This window comes from Chinchilla lanigera, unplaced genomic scaffold (assembly GCF_000276665.1).
Source record: "Chinchilla lanigera isolate Chin_1 unplaced genomic scaffold, ChiLan1.0 scaffold00011, whole genome shotgun sequence".
Taxonomy (NCBI): domain Eukaryota; kingdom Metazoa; phylum Chordata; class Mammalia; order Rodentia; family Chinchillidae; genus Chinchilla; species Chinchilla lanigera.
The window spans coordinates 21,287,255-21,310,453 of record NW_004955412.1 but is presented as its reverse complement, the minus strand read 5'-3'; the positions used below and the strand labels follow the sequence as shown (position 1 = coordinate 21,310,453).

At 44.5% G+C, this 23,199-nt stretch overlaps 1 protein-coding gene and 1 long non-coding RNA gene across 3 annotated transcripts in view; one reads left to right on the top strand and one right to left on the bottom strand.

The window, feature by feature from the left end:
• The window catches only part of LOC106147894, a 35,059-nt gene extending 12,258 nt beyond the window's left edge, over positions 1-22,801 (top strand). The window contains exons 3-5 of the long non-coding RNA XR_001232927.1: positions 3,733-3,854; positions 3,943-3,966; positions 22,644-22,801. This is a non-coding gene — a long non-coding RNA (uncharacterized LOC106147894). The remainder of the gene's footprint in view (positions 1-3,732; positions 3,855-3,942; positions 3,967-22,643) is intronic.
• Positions 1-23,199, bottom strand: part of Pou2f3 (POU class 2 homeobox 3) — a 78,214-nt gene that overhangs the window by 29,149 nt on the left and 25,866 nt on the right. For both annotated transcript variants that reach the window (XM_005378347.2, XM_013511247.1), the window contains exon 3: positions 22,626-22,660. In XM_005378347.2, coding sequence (XP_005378404.1) covers positions 22,626-22,660 — 35 coding nt within the window. The remainder of the gene's footprint in view (positions 1-22,625; positions 22,661-23,199) is intronic.

Here is a 23,199-nt window from a genome sequence, read left to right as displayed (position 1 = left end):
TGCACACAGGTATACTGTTGCATACAGGTGTGTCTGGCTCACATAGGTTAGAGGCAAATACTGAGCACTGTATTCTTTTTTTTTTTTTTTTTTTTTTTTTTTTTTGGTTTTTCTCCGGTACCGGGAACCGAACTCACGACCTTGCGCTTGCCAGGCAGGCGCTTTTGCCGCTGAGCTAAATCCCCAGCCCCTGAGCACTGTATTCTAAGAACTGTTTCAAATTGGAGAACTTATTCCTGGGGAACTCTAGTGTATGAATGCAGCTTATCATCATGCTGAGTTCTTTTATATAAATCTGGGCTGCCCACCTCCAGTACTGAGGATTGAATTTAAGGCCTTTGAATTTAAGATTGAACTATAATTACCCCCACACACACTTTTTTATTTTGAGAAAAGGTCTCACTAAGAGTGCTGAGATTATGCATGCACTTCCACATTTGGCTGGATTTATGGAAGGACTTTGTATTTATGCACGTATTTATGGGAGGACTTTGATGTCCCTTTTAGAGCTATGTATAGCTGGGCATCCCTGTAATCCCCACCCTCGTGAGGCTGAGACAGGAAGATTGCCAGTTTGATACCAGCTTGGCCTACATAACAAGTTTAAGGTCAGACTGGACTACATGAGCACACAGCAAGATTTTGTTTAAAAACAAAACAAAACAAAAAAATTAGTTGGGGATAATTTTAAATTTAATTTAAATTTAATTTTAAATTAAATTCCAGGAAATAAACACAAGGCTAAGGGCACCTGATTCAGGGTGCCATCCCTACCTCTGATTAGATGTATGACCTAATACTATTTCATTCATCTTTGTAGGTCAGGAATATTCCTCCAGGTATGTAGGAAAATAGACTATATACAATCTATTTAAGAATGTATAATGTATAAAAGAGTAGAGGCCTGAGATGCAGCTCAGTGGTAGAGTGCTTGCTTACTAGTGTGTGCAAGGTACTAGATTCTGTCCTCAGTATTGCAAAAAATAATTAATTAATTAATGAGAGTAGGAGTAGTCTTGTAAGCATGTGAGTATGTTTATTATATTGCTAGACCTTTTCTACATTCGAAAAGACCAGCACTTGGAGGTGTTAAGTAACTTGCTGAACATCACATTGCTAGTAAATAGTGGAGCTGATTTCAGTCCAAGTCTGTCTGACTCTGCAGGTCTTCTCTATAATCCTGATCCTCACTATGTGTCATGGAACCACTGAATTATAGACTCTTTAAGGTAGCTTGGAACAGGTTGTGTCAGCTACATGGCAATTATTCAAAAAGTGTCAATTCTCTTCCTTCACCGTTAGAACTGGAGGAGATGTACACATTACTTGGTTCATTTTACAGATATAATTCCTGAAGCCTAGAGCAGGGATGTAACTTACTCAGGAGACACAGGTAGAGCTGCAACCAGCTAGGGGCAAGTAGGACAGGTTTCCAAACTTCCCATCGACTATCTGATTAATTCCTGTGCATTATGCTATAGCTCCATCATCTATTTATTTTCTTCTTCTTCTTCTTTTTTTTTTTTTGAGACAAGGTTTTGCTATATAGTCCAGGCTGGCTTTGAACTCACTATGTAGCCCGGGCTGGTCTCAAACTCACAGCAGTCCTCTTGTCTCAGCCCCCTGAGTGCTGGGATTAATTAATAATTAATGCCCAGCCCACCTCCACTGTCTGTTTCTATTGCTTAAAATGTTGCTTACTCTAGCTCCTGTAATAACTGAGTAGCCCTAATCCCAGTGTCTTACTGAGATTGAGTCTCAAAAGAAAAGCCCCACACAGAGTTTTCAGTTACTACACAGAGTAAAGTTAAGATGCAGATGAAGAATATTATCTATTTGATGTGGTTTGGAGACCAGCATTCTGTGTTTCCTTGACTCTGACATATACAAATTTACTCCAGGGGCTTGGTATTTGCTGAAGAAGGGGAAGAGGGGTTAAGAAGGGGAAGAGAAGGACCAAGCTTTTTATGAACTTTCCATCCTACTGTGGGGTTCCAAATGAAATTGATAAAAGGAAGGGCAGGTGTCCTGCCTGCTTAGGAGACACACATGTGTGCAGGACCAGTGTATGGTTGCCAAGCACTACACAGATTAACTCCATGAATGTCAGCTCAAGAAAGACACAAAATTACACTTGTAAAAAGAATTAAGATGTGTGATGTACATGTACCAACTCCCAAACAAGTATAATCATTATGTACTGTAAACATGTACTAACAAAAATAAAAATAAAAGATAAAGCACTTTAAAAACACTCTAAAATATAATTGCCATTTGTTCTTCATTATAATTCAATAATTTTTACAGATGTGGAAACTGAGAACTTAAGTGACATGAAGCTCAGAGAACTTAAGTAACATGCTCAATGTCCCACAGCTAGGAAAGGCAGAGACCAGTTTTCTCTCTGGACTCTTGATCTCCATACCCCACTGCTTTGCCTTCCTACACACTGAGCAGCTCTATTGCACCTAACAACAGAATTTTTGAAGCCCTGGAAGCTACTGGGATGTGCTGGTCAACTCCTGCCTCTTCATGTACTATATATATTATCTTTTTTATTTTAAAGAGAAAAGAACAAAAACAAAATAACAAAAACAATAAAAACAATACAGAATTTCAAACAAGATGATAGGGAATTAACAATGGTTGTTGTATTACATATTGTTATTTTCAAAGTAGTCGCTCAGATGACCAGATATAGGCATGCAAGATTTGTCATACAATTAAACATTAAATGTTCCTTTTAATGAGCCAATAGAAATAGATATTGTGAAAGGGGAAGAAACTGCTCAAAAAGAAAGAACAACCGGGATGAGGGAAAGGAGAAAAGAAAGAAGGGGGAATATATATACACACACAGGATAGCTAATTGTATACCATTTTTATGTACAGTGCATGGTTGGAGTAAACATTGCTATAAGTGTAGCCTGCCCCATAACATTTCTTTTCCCCATGCAGTTTAATTCAACAAACATTTATAATGCACCTATTGTATACCAAGAGGCAGTAGGGACTCAAAGATGAATAAGGAGCTCCTAGTTCAATTAGACAACTCAATCAAAAAGCCACCTCCTACAGCGTGATACATCTAACAATCGGAAATAGGTGCAGGGTAGCATGGAAAAGGCTGCAATTCTCCAATTCAAGGAGGAAGATAGCTAGAGAAAAGGGAATGGGACAGGGAAGGCTTCCAAAAGAAAAGTCCTACTGAGTAGCCCCAACAGATGAAGAGGAGTTCACCAGGTAGAGAAGGCAAAGGAGGGCATCCCAGGAAGTAGTAGCAGCTTGTCCAAAGTCACAAAGGTAAAACAGCCACTTCCTGCCAAGAAACTCCAAGAAATCTCAGACTGCTGCTGTGCAGGGTGGGTGATGCCATGGCCACAGGCAGGACCAAGGAGGGGAAGACTTGTGTATTGTCCCGAGGAGTTCAAGCTGGACTCTGAGGGCCATGTGACTAGAGTGAAGGTGGATGACATGGTGAGATGTCAGCGTAGTTCAACTTTAACAGCCACGTGGAATGTAGATTTGAAGAGACTGTAGGTGTACTATGGCATGCAGGACAACTAGGTAAAGAGCTATGTTCTGCAATAGTTTAGGTGAGAACTGATGTGGACATGCCTATGGCCAAAATTGTAGGCATAGGAAGAACAGATAGAATGGAGTGCTTTTATTATATAAATTATAATTCTAGCTCTATAGATTTGTTCTATAACAAGAGATTGTTTATTTCAGGGGTTCCCTGTTGAATGCCTGTGAGACTAGAAGAACTATCACAGAAAAAAATAATCTAGAGGAGTCCTCCAAACCAAACTGCTAATGAAAGGTCAAGTAGAAAGCATGTGGCATTCTACAAGGTATTTATTTCCTGTGTTATATATTTCTGCAGTATTTGATTGATTTTTTAACTTAAAATTTATTTTATTTTACTTTTTGTTTTTGCAGTGCTGGGGACCTTATACATGTCAGGTAAGAGCTCACCACTGAGTCATCTCTCTGGCCCCCAGTGTGGATTTTTAAGAGCTAAGTATTAATTTTAAATTAGGAAAAACTCAGAAATTAGAAAACAATAAGTATTCAAAATGTCATGTATCTAAATAGGACATTATCATTGACAAGGTGTTGAAATTAATTGTAGAGTCTGTCTCCTCATAAGAAGGATCCCTTGAGAATTTCAAAGACACAATGCCCAAATAAACAAAGGCACACACAAACATATGTATGTACATTTCCATATATATATAACTCATGCACAAATATATTTATCCAACAACTAGAAAATTGGCTGTTCATCTCACACATTCTGAGTCTTGTGTTCCAGCAGGTAGCACCAGGGTTGTAGCATGTAGACTCACTTGTATGTTACCGTGGTGCTTTACAGTTTACAAAACACCTTCAAATACATCATTATTTCTGACCTTCAGACTACTCCCAGAAGATCAAAAAGGTGGGTAACATTATTCCTTCTCTACAATCAAGAAAAACAAGGTTCATGGAAGGTAAAAGATATGTCTAAGATATATGACTGGCTTGCAGAAGAGCTGTAATCAGAACACACATCATCTAATTTAAAATTTGATATACTTGAAAATGCCTAGGACTTCCTGAGGAAGCTTCCAAAGTAAGTGGATTTTCGAAGTCACTAAAATATATCCCTTGAAGCTCCAAAGCTCTTTATTTCAGCTCTAGATAGATATTTATTAGTTTATTTTTAATAACAATCTTGCATAAGGGTATTATCTATATCCCTATTTTCCCTTAAAGTGTACCTGAAAGCTAATTCAGTCAGTGAGTCACAGTCATAAAGTTGAGCTCCTTTTAAAAACAATCATGCCCTCAGGGACACTGAAGTGTTTGGCTTCCATTGGCCAATGTACTATATGGCCCTAGACAGATTATTTTGTAGCTCTGAACTCTAATTTTTCTAGGATTTTTGTCTCCTTTTTCACAATCAGGCTTTCCCCTCCTACTGTCAGTATATTTGCTTTTAGAACCCCTCTATTCCAGCTAGAATTTGCAGGTTTTATTTTCTAAGGTGCAGAAGAGACAGAGCATTAATTAAAAATCAGAATTGTTACAACCATTTCTAAAATGAAAGTTTGAGGCTTCAGGTCCTTTAGTCTTAGTGGGGTTCTAACTAAATGAAGCAACTGGCTGTGTGGATAAGTGAGATAATTAGTACAGCACCCCAATGCAGCTCTCTTTTAACACTTGGCTTGCCCCCTGGTTTCATTTCTATTGAGTACATGCCTATCTTGTTACCCTTATTAGCCTGGGACAGGTCTCTAGGTACAATGGCTGATTCGACCTATGCAAATGACATTTTAAGATAATTCCCGAAGGCTGGGAACAGCTACCAAATTTGTTATGGAAAGGCTGAGGGAACTTGAGCCAAGAGACTCTCTTCATGGCATATAGGTTGATCATCCTGCATCTGAACTGCTCAAGAGCAGAAGTATTTCAGTTTTTGAATTTTAGAATATTTGCATACTTCTAATGAGATATATTGGGAGTGGGACCCAACTCCAAATATGAAAGCTATTTCAGGGAGGATTTTCCCTATTTTTGTCATCAAAACTATATGAAAATAATGATTTTGCACACTTCTTACTTGGGAAACTTATCTTGCTTACTATGCTTAGTGGAGAATGTAATGCTTGTCATTTAGTACTTATTAAATGTAGGTGAAATTAATGTGTGAATACTTTTGACAATCCCATGGGAAACGGTTTCAGAGAAGTCAAGTGATTTCTCAAAGGCCATACAGCTAGGAAGTGGCCAGTATTTGAACCCAGGTCTAAGTGGATTCAAAATCAACCCTCTTTCTGCTGTACCATGTGATTTGAAATGTCATGCCAAACCCGTCTCATTTCACATGGGGTTCCCAGAAGATGGGACAGGGCTCTGCTGTGGGCCAGTCTTGCTAGGAATGTTAAAACTCAGTTGGATAAAGATGTAGCATGTACACCTAGTACATTTCTATGTGAGGAGCAGGGCCTGGTAACACTTTGCACAAAAACATCAATATTTAAAAAATTTAAAAAGCACTTGAGTATATGTAGTAAAGCAAAAAAAAAAAAAAGTAACAAGGTAAAACATAAGAACAAATGGAAAAACCTTTGCTTAGACTATTAACTGCATAAGACAACAGTTTATCATAAAAATGCTTGATAGATATTAATTGACTTGAAGGGCATGTAAGTTGATTGTGTGACATGATTATCTTTTAAAAATCTGTGAGATAGACTGTACTAACAGAAGCAGAGTACCTGTTGAGGGAGGCTCCTCTACTTGATCATTTCATGAAAGAAGGCTTTATTACTCCTTTATTTGTAGCTGGCATACATGGAAATTGGGGCACAATAAATAAGAGTGCCTGCTCAGTAAAAATGTCTTGAATGAGAAAGTGGCTGGATGGATGGATGAACAAATGGCCATGCTGTGGCCTGGTTTAACTGGACCTCACTGAGTACCAAGTCTTACATCCTTGGGGCTGCCTACGTACAGAGGGCAACTGATAAACAGAAGCATGCACTTGTTAAGGCAATAAGGTATAAATGAGGTCAAGGATTTTAACTGAGCATCACATATATATAAAACGAAGCAACCTAATACCATCAGTAGGAGAAAAGAGAACTAAAATTGCGTTAAAACAATATACTACTTTATGTTCATTAACAAAAATCACATTTAGTATATAATGCCATGAAACAATCTATAAATCTTATTTTCTTATTTTAAAATGTATTTTTGTAGTACTCGGGATTGAACCCAGGCACTTGAGAGCATGTTAGGCAGGCACTCTCACACTTATCTACATCCACAGATCCTTTCTTCAGTTTTTATCTTTAGACAGAGTCTCACTAAGTTGTTATATTGGGCTTGAACTTGAGATCTTCCTGCCTTAACCTCCCAGAGTTCTGGGATTACAGGCATGTATCACCACACCTAGCCTCAACCCTTTTAAAAATTTTTCTTTTCAAGTAGGGTCTCACCAAGTTGCCCAAGCTGGCCTCAAACTTGAGATCCTTCTGCCTTAGCTTCCTGAGTGGTTGGGATTACAGGTGTGCACAACTGCACCTGGCTAAGTTTTTAAATTTAAAAAGACAGTTGCAAAAGAATACAGGCCACATCATTTATACATGTGTATGTATTTTTAAATGCCACAACCATTTATATGCTTCCCTTCCTATTGCATATCCAGAGGAAAAAAGTATTTTAGACTTGTATATACTATATTGGTAACTGAAATTACCATTGGGAAAAGGACTACAACTAAACAGGGATTAAAAAGTCTTTCTTTTTAATTCTTGTGAAATTTTTTATGACAAGAAAGTACTCGTGTACTTTATGTATCTAATTGCTTTTCTGAAGGCAATGTGAAGCAGGACATGTAGAATCATTTACTGAGCCCTGAATATTTACAGAGAAAGGAAAAGATTGTGGGGTGATGACTTATCTTAAATACTGAAGGGCTGTCACGTGAAAAGGAGCCACTTGGGCCTGGAGCTGAGGCAGGAATCATTGCCCACAGGGAGGTGACAGGCACCTCCTTTAACAGGAGAGAGAGCCCCTGACATTCCAGTGGAGATGCAAGTCTGGAGCAGAGTCTTCTAGAGAGTGAGCTTAGAATCCTGGCAGAGCTCTGGCAGAGACCTGGGGTCAAGGGCATTGACTGAGAGCAAGGGGTGTCAGTAGTTAGGATTCATGAGTTGATGTCACTTGGTCGTAGGCCTTTGCACTTCATGACTAACACTTCCTTTTAAAAAAAGAATTCTATTTTGTCAAATAGGGATATTAAAGTAAGTAGTGTCATCTATGCTCATCACTGTTTCATGATATAAGATAAATATTTTAATATCAACAAATATGAAACCTTGTATTGTAAAAATGGAGTATATTTGGCTTTACAAAAGTTTGGTTTTTTCCTATTTGAATTTCATTGCAGTGAAAACTGAGCCCTAAGTTGCTTTATTATGAATAAACAAAAGTGTCGATGCACAGGATAAAAGTGAAGGAGAAGAAAGCCACAGGGTGGGGACAAGGGAGCTCTGTGGAGCACTGCTGAGAATAGAGGACAGCCAGCCTCCAGGACACATTAGCTTCGGGAGTCTGGGTGCTGGGCTAGGGTGTAGCTCAGTGGTAGAGTGCTTGCCTAGCAAGCATGTGGCCCTCGGCTCCATCCCCAGCACTGCAAAGGAGAAGAACAAAACCACCAAAAAAACAGAAAATACCCCCTTGCCTCTGTACCCTAGAGTTGGAGGTTCACCTCAAATTTCATTATTCAGTTTATGAAAAATAAAGTCACCCAGATAATAGGTGTCACAGGCACTGCCATCATATTTCTTCTATTAAAATGGCCAGAAGAGGGGACCCAGTAGGTTGCTCTAACTTTGTAAGGGGCCTTTCCAGCGTGGGCCCTGTTCTGGCTTGGGATAGTTAGCTGAACTACCAGCCTCACATTGGGTTGGCCAGACTCCTGCACACAGTGCCTGGGTCCCAGAGATGAGGCCCTACCTGCCAGCAGCCATTTGGCCAACAGCTGGCAAGAGGTGCAGTTAGGAAATATTTACCAGAACCTACTGGATGGAGCCCACTCCATTTTCTATTTGCATAAACCCAACAAGCTCCCCTTCTCAGGGGAAAGGGGTGACTTTCTGTGGAGCACTGACTGGGAACAAAGGCAACAGGAGCAGAACAACATGCAAAGCAGAAAGGGGATTCAGAGAATCCATGATGAAGGGAAGGTGAGTGGGCAGGTTCATTCCAACTGTCCAACCACACATTTATTTAGGAAATACAGGTTGAATGCCTACTGTGTGTCAGGCCCCGTTCTACTAGAATAAACATAGTGTAGAGTATAGGCCTTTTCCTCAAATACTCTACTGTCTGGGTGCAGGGGAGGAAGACACAGCAGAAGCCCATCAAGGCACAGAAGGCAGAGTGGGTGGTCCTGGAGGACCACATGCAGAATGAGGTTGGGTAGATGCAAGGAAGCTTCAAAGGGACAGGGACTGTTATGGGGTGGAGGCGGAGGATGGGCTCATGCAAAGCAGAATCAATGTGCCTACTTCCCTGTTCCTCACTGCCTGCAGACCCCTCCATTCCACAGAGGCCTCTTATTTCTAACAAGCACACAGGCCATACTTGGGAGTCTTGAGGAAAGAGGCGGGCTGGAGGTCTCTTTTTTGGTGCGGGGGTGGGGGCAAAAGCCATTTTTTGTAGCATTTTCTCTCCAGACTCCCATCACATTGGGACCCCACAACCAGTCAGTGTCCTCTCCCCAACTGTCAGCACAGGCAGTAGGAATCCTGCTGCAGACTTCTCTGGAGCTCCACCACAGCCTGTACTGTCAGGGGAAGAATGGCTTCCAGGGAGTCTCCACAGGTACTGTGCAAGGTCCTCCTGGTTTACAGCTTCCGAGCGGCTCTCATGACCCCAGTCCACAGGACCTCTGACTCTTCGGGCTTAGTCTGCATTCTCATGTTCTCCGAGTCCTTGTTCAGCAGCTGCTCCTCCGCTGACTCTGGACCTTTCTGGTTCTCGATGGCAGGAGCAAGAGTGACCCGTTGTATGGCATGTATTCCCAGGGGTTTCTCCATGTTTGAATGGTTCACACATGTCCGTGGGTGCGCATCTGCAGCCGGTGCATGGTAGGCCAATTGTGTCATTGTTTCTCTATGTCATGGTAGTTCTCAATTGAGCAGCAGCGGCTGGCCTGAGGGCCGGCCAGCAACAGAGCTCGCTGCCGTGTGGCTCCCCCTGTGCCGGGGGCCCTCCTTCCGGGCACCCCCGAGGCAGGGAGCAAGCAGCTGGAAGACCAGTGCTCCCCGCCCGTGGCTCCCCGTGTGCGGTGGGGGTGGGGGGGACCTCCTTCCGGGCGCCTACGAGGCAGGGAGCAAGCCAGCCGGAAGACCTGTGCTCCTGGGCTGGAGGTCTCTTGTGAGATTGGACTTTGTGGATCCTAGTCCTTTAAAGACCTGCCTATGTAGGATGGAGGAGTGAGCAGCCACTATAGGAACACTAGGTCTTTGCTGAGTTGTCACATCTTGGGCAAAGTCACAAACAGCAGGCCCTGTTGACCCTACCTTTCTTTATGCCAGAAAAGTACTCCTTCCCTCCCAGACCTACATAGGCAAAGCCAGGCTCTGAGGAGGACCTCACTAGCCAGGAACTGCCCTTGGCCTTATGAACCACCAAATCCTCAGAGAGAAAGTGGGTTGTTTCCGGTCAGAATCCTCCCAGCAGCTATATTGCTTTCTGTCCAGGTCAGAAGGGCATTACCCTTTCTGGTCTGGCACTTCTTCCCTCAGAGTCCAAGTGCAGCTTGACCATTCCTCTCAGCACCTAGGTCCCAGCAAAGAGCTAGGAGCACAGCAGCCCTCCACCATGGACCTCTGCAGAAACCAGTGCCTGACTGCCCTGGGAGTGAGTATCCAAATCTTTTTAGGCCCCAGTTTACCAGCTACATAAGTAGCCTGAAAAACCCCCTCAGCTGAGCCCATTCACAGCAACAGCCTAGGTTAAGATTTAAAAACCCCTTGCTGGGATCACACATTTTGAGATATCATCAAAAGGGAAAAAATTCCTTTATGCAAACCTTATAGACGATGTTTGGCTCCACCTAGCCACAAACAGGCATTCTTTGTTCTATGAAAAAGTCACTCTACTATTTTTGTAAATGCAGGTTCTTTTATTGAAGAAAAATAGGATTTCATATACGAAACTGATTTGCATACGGTATTTCAAAAACCACCTTGTTCGGTCTAGTGAGTCCTGCCTGTGTTTACCTGGCACAGAACAAGTCTGGCACCTCATTCTCTTTATTGCTCTAGTCATGGCTGAGTCAGGCACAGGGCACAAGTAAGGCCAGTCACAGGAAGGCTAGCAGTTGTGGGATGTGAGTGGAGCTGCCACCAGGTCTCCGGAGCCTTCCAAAGACGAGGCTCAGCAGAAGGGGATAACTGGAGACAGACTGATGTGAAATGGGGCAATTGGAACTAATATTGCTGCAAAATTATTGAAACAGAAAAATCTCATTTAATTCTCCTAACAACACTTTCAAGTTGGTGTCATTATTCCTCCCATTTTACAGAGGAACTGAGACTTGGAGAGCATAAGTGACCAGATTATTCAGCTCCTATTTGTAAAGCTGAGATTTGAACCTGACTGGACCTATGTCCACCACACTGTCCTCTGCAGGACTACACCCAGGGGTGCCCTGAGCAGTCCCCACTAACCAAGTCTATGGGAAGAGACACTCAAAGATATCAGTGCAGGAGAGGGGCTGCCACCAAAGCAAAGCACAATAGGATGTGAGCAAAGGCTCCTCAGCGGTTAGGATCCAGGGCGATTAGGAGGCTGTGCATGGGACAGGGAGGGAAGTCGCCACACATGATCTGGACCCAAGCAGCAAAGACCCAGGACACACTTACTGGGGCAGTGAGGGCAGCAATGATCTATGGAACAAGCTGGGTGTAGAAAAAGGGAACCGGCATTGACCACACTGCCTGAGATCAGTAGGCACCACATCAAGGTGAATGATTAAGCCCTAGCTCTGCCAATTAATTGCAAGTTACTTTGTCATTCTGAGCTTCAGTTCCCTTATTTATTGAATGAGAAGAGTAATACCTGCTTCACACAGTTTCTGTAAGGGGAGAAAAACCCTTACTGGCTTGAAGCAGAGTTCAAGCTGTAGGGCAAAGGGACATAGCATGAGAGGTGAATGGGAATCAGGTAGGGGATGGAGCAGGTACATAGAAACAGTACCTGAGCCCTGAGCATGGCCTCCAAAGCCACGGACAAGCAGGCAGTGGAGAGTGTGAGGTAAGAAAAGTTTATTTTTGGTTGAAACTGTGATTCTTAGAGAAGTACACTCTAGGTTATTAGAGCTGCCTTGACAGCCTTCTGCCTTGGGGGTAGAGAGAAAGCCAGGGCCCACCCCTGCCCTGCAGGCATACACGCAAGCAAACACCTCTCCTCCCTGAGCCCTTCTCACGCACAGGCCCAGGGAGGTGGCTCTCCTGGGGAACCCTCTTTGGGTGGAAACCCTTCTCCACCCCACCCATCTTCTGGCAACCCTCCCTGGGCCGCAGATGCTATCTCTGCTTCCCAGCCTGCAAGCCCTCTCCCACAGGAGAGGTCTGTGGGGATTGGTGTGAGTGAGGGGTACCTGGAGATCTGGGAAAGTTCTGGATACTACAAATGAGGGGCTCTGTGTCACGATAGGACCTGTTTCATCGGACCTCTTTCCTCTCGTGCTCTCCCCTTCTTCTCTTTCTCAAAAGCAGGCTGGTATGGAGGAAAGACAGACAGGTCTGTCTTACATCTCAACTCCACCTTGGGCAGGTTACTTAACCTCTTTGAGCTATAGTTTCCCCAGCTATGTAATGGGAATAATCATGCTTACCTCACTGGGCTGTTGTAAGATTAAGTAATAACAAATAAGATATAACCTATGTAACATATTTGGCACAGCACATAAACCTTGGTGTGAATTCTGACCCTAAGCAAGTCCCTTGACTTCTTCCAGCCTCTGTTTCCTCATCTGTAAAATGGAAATTATAAAATCTACCTCTTTGGGTTGCTATAAAGTTGTAAGGAGCTACTGCTTCTCATATGTTCAGCCCAGGGTCTGTCATAAACTCATTAATGGTGTTAACTTCTGTGATTGTTTGGGACCACATCCAGTTTCCCTTTCAAGACCTTTGCTTCAGAGAGATTCCTATAGGAGAAGGAGCAGGGCCTGCCCCGCTTTTAGTCTCACCAGCATCTGCAGCTCAGACGCGACTCACTGACCTCTCCTAAGAAAACTCACTTCCTGATGCCTGCAGAATTACTGAAAGGACCTAGCTACCTTCCTCTCCTTTCCTTCTCACAGCTCAGCTGAGAGAGCATTTCAGAATGTTTCCATGATCTTGAGACTGTACTAGAGCCAGTACTAGCAAGGCCCAGACCCCACTCAGCAGAAGGGCTTTTTGGCAGTGTTTGTAGCTATCTAGTAAGCCAGCAAATACTAAAGATATGCCTCCAGAGAACCCAGACAACTGCTCCATTCCTCCCTGTTGCGTACTACCCTGTCCTCCACAGGGCTTTGTCCACCCAGTACTGGGGATGCTGCCTAGGTACAAACAAGAAACAGCTGACACTTGAGCCTCAGGCCAAAGGACCAAGTATGGCCAACAAAGGACAAACTTCCACCTCTCCAAAAGCAAATGAACTTATCACTTGTTCTCTACCCAAGTTTGGTGAGGCTGGTAGGGCACAGATCAAGAAATGACAGCTCCCAGAAAAAAAAAAAAAAATTCTTTCTAGTAGTGTCTGAAGCCCATTCAACCTGGTGCAAGCCCAGCCAAGTAGCCACACTGGGAAAGCAGAAAAGAAAGTGATGGTTTGCCATTCAGAAAAACTTAAGAGCTGATGATTTTTTGTGGATTACTGTGTGCCAGAGACTATATTCACTACTTTATAGATCTTAAACTGTACTCATTCTTATAACACCCTAGGGAGTGGGTACTACTGCATTACTATTCTCATCCTTGGATGAGGGAGCTGAGTATGAATAGTCATTGGCCAATACGGGCAATCTGGCTTATCCTCTGCATCCATCACACTGCCTGCTCTAAGATAAACCAAGCAGCAGAGTGGACAGAGCTATGGGGCCGGGAGGCTGGGAGTCTGGCAGGCCCAGCTGTAAATCCATACCTCTATCTGTGGACAATGTGATCATAGAAAAGCCCTTAACCACTTAGAACTTCTGTTTTCCTCATCTATAGATTGCAGATGATTCATACCTGCCTTTCCACAAGGGGGGACTACTTCACAGGGTTGCTATAAGTATTCATGGAAATAATGTATGTAAAAGTTTGTACTCAGAGCTTGAAATGCAATCAGAGTTTAGTTAATGTTATATTATCATATATATTATGATTACAATGGGGAAATCACTTTGGAGAAGGTAGTCATGTATGTATGTATGTATGTATGTATGTATGTATGTATGTATGTCCTGGGGATGGAACTCAGGGTCTTGTACATGCTAGGCAAGCACTCTGCCACTAGGCTCAATACCCATACCTTTAAAAAAGTGTTTTTTAAAAAAACTTTGAGACACTATCTTGCTAAGCTTCCCAGGTTAGCCTTGAATTTATGATCCTCCTGCCTCATCCTCCTGAGTTGCTGGGATTCCTGTGCCACCATGCCTAGTACGAATCATTTAATCTTGCCAATTACCTCCTGCCTGAAAATTCTGCTCTGTACCTAGTCACCCAGTCAGACCAACTCATACAATGCAGAAGTGGCCTTGGTTCACACACTGCTCGCTCTGAAGTTCTGTTTGTAGGAGCTTTCCAGGCCCCCTCCTTCACTGGACAGCAAATTGAGGTCTCAGAGGACAGGGGCTCTGTGTTACTTCCAGAAGCCTTCCCCAGTGTCAGGGGAGCCTCTGGGTCCCACTTCTATTCCTATTTGGAAGAAGGTCTGCTGCTAGGTTATAGCCAGCTCTGGTTCCTGGCAGAAGAGGGGACGTATCCTTGGTAGGCCAAGGTGAATTGTTCTCTCTGGAGGGGATAGCTACCCTGGAATGTGTTTTCTAAGCTCCATGGGGTGTTGTTTTCCGGCTCAGTTGAAATTTTTAGGCAGAGAGGGGTCACTCTAAATATCTCACACTACAACATATTACCAAACAAGGAACACTTGCATTCTGGACAACTTTTATACAATTTTCAAATGCCCCACCAGATGTTTGCATTGGTGAATAGTCTGCCTTAAATCATATAAGTCTACAATCCAATCCCATTTTTTTATGCAAAAACAAAATAATCTTATACATACTCCATATACATTTTCCCTAAGGATGTCATTTTCTGCATGGAGGAAAAAATTATTTTATTTGGAGATTTACCAAGAGTCATTTAACATTTTGGAAAAGCATAGTTTTCTTTATTTATTTTGTGGTGCTGGGCATCAAGCTGAGGGCCTTACACATAGTAGACAAGTGCCCTACAGACAAACTATACTTTTCCCAAAACCCATGGCTTTTGAGCTGATAATACAGCATCCCAGTACCTGTCTGCATTTATGTCTGACACAGCCACAGAGGCAGAGGCATACTACTGTCTTATGAATCCTTTTGGGGAATTGTGTCCAAGGATTTGCTTGTGAAATATGCATTTTTTCATTGTAGATTATATACCTTGTTTTCTCCTTTTTATTCAAATTAGTGGATTTTTAAAATTTTTATTCATACTTTATATAAATTCCAAATCCTTGTTACAAATGATACTGAGTCTGATAAGGACAGCAAGTTTAGAAGGAAGCGGGGGATGTGACTTGATCCCTTCTGGTCCTCTTTTTAGACCTGCCTGTCAAGGTGGAGGGAATGTTGAGGTTTGTCCTCTGCCAGCAATCTTTCTGTCTGGTGGATATGTTTAATTCTGCAGCGAGGTCTTAGAAACCCTCATATGGCCATTCTCCAAACCCTATCTCCAAACCAACCAACCAACCAACCAACCAACCAAGAAAAAACAAAAACAAAACACTCTATCTCTAATATGGTTGTATCTGTCAGGCTCTTGCATCTACTTTTCAATTCCTTTACTACCTTGGAGGGGGAGACATAAGAGGGATGTTATGTACTGATACCCTAAAACCCAACCATACTGCTTAGGGTTAACAAAATGTGATTTGCTGGTTCCTCATCTATCTATCTATTGCAGTCCTGGGGATTGAACCCAGGGTTTCTGCACTGAGCTGTATATCCTCAGCTCCCTTTTTAAATTCTCATTTGAGAAGGAGATTTATTCTGCCATCATCACAGACCGTACTTGCCAGTTTGAGAAGCCTCTCCATCGTTCAGGATCCTCCAAGACCTTTCCTTAGGCTGAATTCTGTTGTTTTAGAGAAAGTACCCACTGATCCAATTAAATACCATGAATCAGTGTGTACCAGAAGCTACCAGAGAAACTTGGTTGTTACTCTGTTATGTTTAGGGAAACGCTAGTTTATAACTAAATGCTATGTAGGGGAATATGGGGGGATATCTCTCTGGATGAGCTGGCATGGGGGCCCAGAAAGAGGCATACAAAAGGCATGTATTGTTCAGGCAAGCTCAGATCCAGGTGCTGAGCCTGGGATGGAGAAAACCCCAGGCCACTGATTCTCAGCCTTGGGCGCAGGACCCTTAGTGATGAGGACACCTGCCACTTGCTGCAGATCCTCCTCAGACTCATAGAACTTTCGGGAGGCCTGAAGCAAGACAGCATCTAACACTGTACACAAAACATGGCCTGATCTGTCTGGCAGCTCACAGCTCTGGGTAACAAGGGACCCAGAAGTCACTGGAAGAGAGAAGGTCTGAGGATACCCAGGGGTGGTCCTGTGCCTGTGTGCTCCCCAAGCCTCTTTGAGCCAATTCTTCTACCACCCAATGTTCTTCTGAAGTTAGCTGCAAATGGTATAGAAGAGCTCTGTGAGGAACAGACCCACTCCTCCTGGGTTTCTGGACTCAACAGTAGGGCAGGCAGCCTCCCTCCCTCTCAGGAAGCCCTCCTCTTCCAGGCTAAGCCTTCTTCTGGGTCCCCCACCACTGCCACCTCCTTTTATACTGCATCTGCTCTGTATCCCTCTCAATGTTCCCCCGGATCCCAAATCCTCCTCTTTATTTTTGCCCCTTTATCAGCCCCTTTCTAGAAAGGGAACTGTACATTCCAAATCACCGTCATTTTCTTAACTCCTACTCAACCATCAACTGTGGCCACCTGGCATCTGCTCTGAACATTGGCGCTACAGACACTACAATAAGGCCATTGCTATTTGCCTCACTGTGCAACCCACAAGCCCATTTCTAAACTCTAGGCTCTACAATACGTCTCTACATATGTCTACAATATGTTGTGATGCTGTTGGCTTTCTCCACCATCACGAAAATCTCTCCTTTGCAGACAGAGTCCTCCTCCCGTCCCTTTCACCGTTCCTGCTTAGTCTCATCTACTCATCCACAGGCACTCACTCTTCAGCCTGTCCCTTAAGTGTTCCCTCTCCTCCAGGTCTGTACTGGGACCTTTTTCTGCTCTGCACACTCCCCCTAGGTAGCCTCCCTCACTCTCATTACCTCATGCAGTACTATTTGATGGTGACTCCCAAATATCCATCTTCAGACCTGATCTGTCTCCTGGGCTCCAGATCCACGTTTCTTACCATGTATTGAGTGCCTGCTGCTCATTATCTGTTCCTCTTCTTCCTCCCACCCTCTGGACAAGTCTGCTCCATCTCCAACCCTCTTGATCTCTGATGCAGTTCCACTAATGCTCAACATCCCAAGCCAGCAATCTCGGATTCACACGTGGCTTGTCCCTCTCCTTTGCTGTCCACATCCAACCTGTGGTTAAAATCCTCCTGATCTTACCTCAGAGTTTTCAAATCTGGTCTCTCCATGTCTGTGGACACAGTAATAACAGAAAATACTTATGCACTGTTTATGTTCCAGACACTTGCCTAAGACACACACACACACACACACACACACACACACACACACTCACATCCATTTGACCTTTACAACCATCCTGTGAGCTAGATGCCAGTATCCTGCCCATTTTACAGATGAGAAGATTGAAGCACAGAGGTGGAAGAACTTGCCTCATGTTACAGTCAGGTAGTGCAAGGCCAACATTCAAAACCAGGCAATCGCTTTGTTCGTGTGTTACAACCTCTGCCCTTAGTGTGGCCTACTTCTGCCCCCTACGGCAGCATTCCATCTGGCCTCTCCTGCATGGGCCCTTCATCCATCCTCCCTTCCCACCTTACCCACCCGGTACAATGCTCTTCCAGTGAATGAAAGTAGTTATGCTTAAAAATGCCTACTGGCTCCCTACTGCCCATGAGATAAACTCCATACTCCTCTGGCATTCAGAGCTCTTCCTAATCTGGCCTAACCCACAGCTCCAACCTCATCTTCCAGCAGCTCATCCCGTGCTGGTCCTCTCACTGTTCTGCAAAGCTGCACCCTGTTTCAATAGCAAGTCTTCACTGTCTCCTATGCTAGAACATTGTTGCCATGTCTTTCTGCCAAAGTCTGACTTTTTCTTTGCTACTCCCTTCCAACACCATCTCTGTGTACTTTCATGAGGCAGTGTCCCAGAGCTCAGCACTCTTACGTCTCTTACAGAGTCCACTGTGAATATTGCAATTTATCTTCTTTCAAATAACATCCTCTATCTAGCACTTAAGAATGACTAATTATTCAAGGAATGAATGGATGGCCCCAGACATGGCCCGCTAGATCCTTCTGTCTCTGCCCCTTCACGTCAAATGGTTCTTTCATGGGATCACACGTGATCATAAAGGTTGGAAAGGGTCCCTGGAATCTATTTCCCCTGACTTCCTACAGCTCAGGGTGTCTCTCTTCCCCAGTTATTGTCAAAGGAAAAAAAAAGTACAAGGAGAGTGAAAGAATCCAACTAACCAGTCAGAACATGGCATAATAAAAATGATGGCACCATAGCACACAGACTGTAAAGGGCCATAGATACCATCTCATCTACATGTTTTCATTTCATTCATGAGGAAACTAAGGCCCAGGAAGAAGAGGTTTGCATAAGAGCAGCAGCAAGTGAGGGGCAAACAGTGTGGGAACCCAGGACTTCTGAGACTCTATCCAGGGACTTGGCTGTTTCCTGTTGCTTCTCAACTCTCTCATGTGCCCTGGGGATGAAGGGGCTTCAGGGTTTTTTACCTTCCCCACAGTTATCCCCAGCACAAGCTCAGACTGTGTTTCTGAGTCTGGGAAGTAAAGAGGCATGACGGGGAAACATTGCATGAGGGTTGGATGACCCAACGTTCCTTGTTCACACAACCTTAGGGTTGTTGTTCACCTAGCACCTAGCTGCAGTTCCCAGTTACACTAGCTAGCCTGCGGCTTTCAACAGGAGCCCTCTTAAGGGCCATGGTTCTTCCTTTGCTCTCCTGTGTCTTCCAACCCCTCATCTGTGTCTGATCCAAGCAGTTCCTCCACAGTCGTACTTTCCTCTCCTCCCCACTCCCTCTGCCTCCCACTTCCTTCCACTTAGTCACAGTGAAGTCACACTCAGAATCCCCTCCCAGGCCTCTCCCCAAGAAGTGTTTGTGTATGTACCAGAAGATGAAATTGAAAGACCGCAGAGGAGGACACCGAGAGGCATCATGGGAAAAGTGGGCTCTGGAGTCACAGAAACGTGAGTTCAAATCTTGGCCCTGTCAGTTGTGTGACCTTCGTCAAGTTACTAAATCTCTCACATCCCTGCTGAAAAAGGCAGGGCTGTCAGGGAGGCAGTTTCCTCACCTGTAAAATAGGAATAGTTACATAGTTACCTCCTGGTGTACAGTGAGAATTAAGTGAGATAAAGTGCATTGAGTGTCTGTTTTCCTTGCTGTGAAGCATGAGATGTGACTGCCAAGCAGAGGCCTGGGTGGCACCTGTAGTCCTGCAGGTGAGTTGGTGTGGAGGTGAGTGTGTGGGCATGGGTATCTGATGGCCTCTGAGGGAGAGTCAGAGGGTGAGGAGTGGAGCCTTAGGAAGGCTGTGGATATGCTTGCACATAAGAAGAGCTCCTACCAGGTGTGTGAGTGTGACCAAGCTGAGTGTCTCTCCTTCCAAACCCCTCCACCAATCACAGAACTACTGGGTCTGTCTTGGCAGCCATGAGAAATCCAAACCCCTCCTGGGGTGGGGCTGAGGGAATAACCCACCCTACAAGGCTTATGCAAGGGAAACAAGCCAAAGTGAGCCTATCCCAGAGTCAAGCTGGTGGGGAACTGTATTCCAAAAGATGTCCAAAGGGTCAGGGGTCTTCCTGTAGCCTGCCCAGAGCCAGAGAGCTTGTCCCTAGCCTTGTAAACCACCATACACATTTCTCAAGCTTTGGACAGATCACAGAGGCAGCCAAACTCACCAAGCCTGTGGAGCTGGCTGCCTTCCAGCAGGCTGGCATGGTCACATCTTAGAGTGGGGCAGCCTCCTCCTTGCTGTTCTCATCCAAGGCCCAGGGCAGTGAGAAGTAGTCCCTGAGGTGGTGTCGGTAGGGGAGGTCATGAGGGCAGAAGCATAGGGCACAGTCCACAACCCCACCTGCTTGGCACCCTGCTACAGGTACAGAGCCCTGGGAGCACACCTCTATCTTTCTACTCTTGAGACAAACCTGGCCAAACTATATCTTAGATAAAAATCTGTCTCCCATCAAAAGACCTTGAGTGGGAAGCTGATTCTATAGCGTCCCTCCCTTGGTAGTTGTTCTAGGATTTTAAAAACTGCATCGACTGGCAGTCCTTCCTCTTAGCTAGTCTAGATCTTGTTTAATAAAGCCTATCTCAGTGGATTCAGGGAAGGAGGGAGGAATGGGGGGTGGTCTTCATCTGCGGGCAAATTTCTCAGCTTTCCTGATGAGCAAAATCATAAAATTTGCCTACCAAGAAGGTTTTGGCTTAGGGCTCAAGATTATTCCTCTCTCTGACTGTGAAGGATGTGCCCAGAGTTAATGGCCTTTTAGGCCATTTTAATTAATTTCCCATTAGGAAATAGTAGTAGCTTCAGATCATTCTACAGATAAAGGAGGAAAAGAATATATGCATATCTGTCTGCATTTCATCTCCATCACAAGCTTCAACCCAGACCCAAACTCAGAACAGCAGAGCATAGGGAAGGAATCCTAGAGATGAGGCAGTGCGCCCCATGTTGGGATTTGGCTCCCTCCCACTTGCTGTCTTCTCCAACCCACTCTTCCTTGCTTGACAAAACCCTCTTCACCCTTCAGAGCTACGCTCAGGTAGCCACCTCCTCCACAAAGCCTGCTCTGAGTTCTCAGGAAGAATCGATCTCTCCCATTTTTGTTAGATGCCATACTTTTTACACACCTGAACCAAGCAGAAATGAGACTTACTCACTTACTACTCTCTTGGTGCCCACCACCCGCCTCCGCCATATATATGTCTATATATGTGGACTTCAGGCTTCCTCAGTACAGAGACTGTGTCTTAATTTCCTGTGTTCCCATATCTGGCATAAAGTAGGTGCCCCTCCCCCATTTATTAACTTTTCAGCTGAAAAATACTCAGGCCAAAAGCATTAAACCAAAACTATACAGCTAGTTAGTGGCAGAAAGTGAAGCAAAATGCAGGCTTTCTGACTTTGTACCTAATTCTCTCCCCTCTGCCTCACTCTAAGGCCCCCATTATTGCTTCCTGCTTCCTCCCCAGCTTACACTTTCTTCTCCTGCAAACTCCCCCACTCCTACCTGTTGCTCTGACTGTGCACCCTGTTTTATCTCCCACCTCTTAGGTTTCCCATCAGCTTGAAACTGCGAGGGGGGGAAATCCTCTCCCTGTGCCTCACCCTTTTTTTCACTCATCCCCAATCTGAAATCTTTCTAATACCACCTTCCCCTGCCCAAGGCCTACCTAACTCACTCTAACCTCACTGTGGTGGATTGGCAACTGGTGGTCAACTTGTAACACCCAGCTAAACTGAATCAGTGTGGTTCTGGGCATGGAGGGCCCAGCTGAGGATTGTTGCGAACGACATAGAAAGGGGATCTGGGAAGGAAGAGATGGTACTGTTGGTTCTCCTGGAGAAGCTTGTCGTTCTGGCTTTCCTGATATGAACTTTGTTGTTTTCATCATGGGAGGAGCTTGGGACCTCACTGTTGCTGAGGATGGCTGTGGTTCTTTTTGGGGGAGTGCTGGTCCTTCCTTTTTGTATCGCTTCCTGGCTCCAGTGAAGATCCCTCAGCCTGCTGGCACAGATCCTTCATCATGCTGGCACAGACATTCTAGCTTCTACCACTGACCTTTGGGCCTTTCCAGCACAGATCCATGAGACAGATTTGCATGAGACGTTGTCATGGGCTCCAGGCCTCTGGTTGAATTCATGGCGGGCATTGTCATGGGCTCTAGGTCTTCAGCTTCATGCAGGACATTGTTGTGGGATCCAGACCCTCAGCTGGACTCTTAGGGTCTTAGTGTGTGGACAGATTTCCTGCACTCTTTTGTACTTGACTCTTTGGTGACTACTATAAAATAATCCTATAAGTTATGTGTCCTGTATTAAATTATTTCCCTTGCAAACCCTACTACAACATTCACCCAACTCAATTGCTTTTTCGTTGTCCCCCTAGCCTGGTTAGTGCTCTTTCCTTAGCTCTTCTGTTGTCCTTGTCATGGTCCCTATCAACTTTCTTTCACTTAGGAGCTCCCTAAAAAACCCAGGCATAATGTCCTTGGTGATGCTATAGATTACTCTGCACGTAGTCCACACCCCAGACTCACTAAGATGTAATTGGGCTAAACTTGGGCAGAAAGTGCTGCCATCTTAGGTTTCTGGACTACGTGTGCCACGTAGGACTACTTGTGGCATGCATCTCCTGCTAAACAGCTCCTCCATTTGTCAGCACTCTGAAGTAATCTGTGGGGATTCTGAAGAGGAGACCCCAACACTGGATCATAGTTGGGGTGAGAGGCTGGATCCAGGGTCCTTTACTCCAGAAAGCTAGATGCCTATGAGTAATCACCCCCAAATTGTACTTAATATTCTTGGTATTCCCACACACATAACACTTCCAAAATTGATAAGATAAAGGTTTCTTCTGACCCGTTCTTACCTGTCTGTTGAAATCTAGGCCATTCCGATCATTTCCTGGAAGACATAACAAATATAGACACATAAGTTGCTTGTAGGACTGGAAGAGGATGCTGTTCAGAAGAAAAACAGGACGTTGAGAAGAGCATGTCTTTGTTCCAAAAAAGGTACATCGGCTTCCCCTAATGCTTTGATCCTCCCGCTCCCCCTGCTTTCTGGAAATATCTTGGGACAGTCTCCCCAAGGGAGGTAGACAGCCAGTGAAGGAGTTTCCTTAGAAGGCAAGCTGGATTGGACAAGGTCACACAGCAAGTCAGAGTCTTTGAGAGGAGAGGTGGCCACAGCAGCCAGAGGGCTCCTTCCCTGAACGCTTCATCCCGTGCCGCAGCTGCCCTCTGCAGCAGGCAGCTTACACCCCCCATGGGTGAGCATGAAATTGGCCGTGGATCCTAAAGGCATTGTCTTAAGGTAAGATGATCCCCCTTAGCCCAGCCCTCTGGAGGTGATGACACCCAAATCGAATCAGACTTACGGGTATCTGTCTTAGTCCCTTCCCACACACTTTATTACTTGTTTGTTCATCTTTTTCCTTTTAT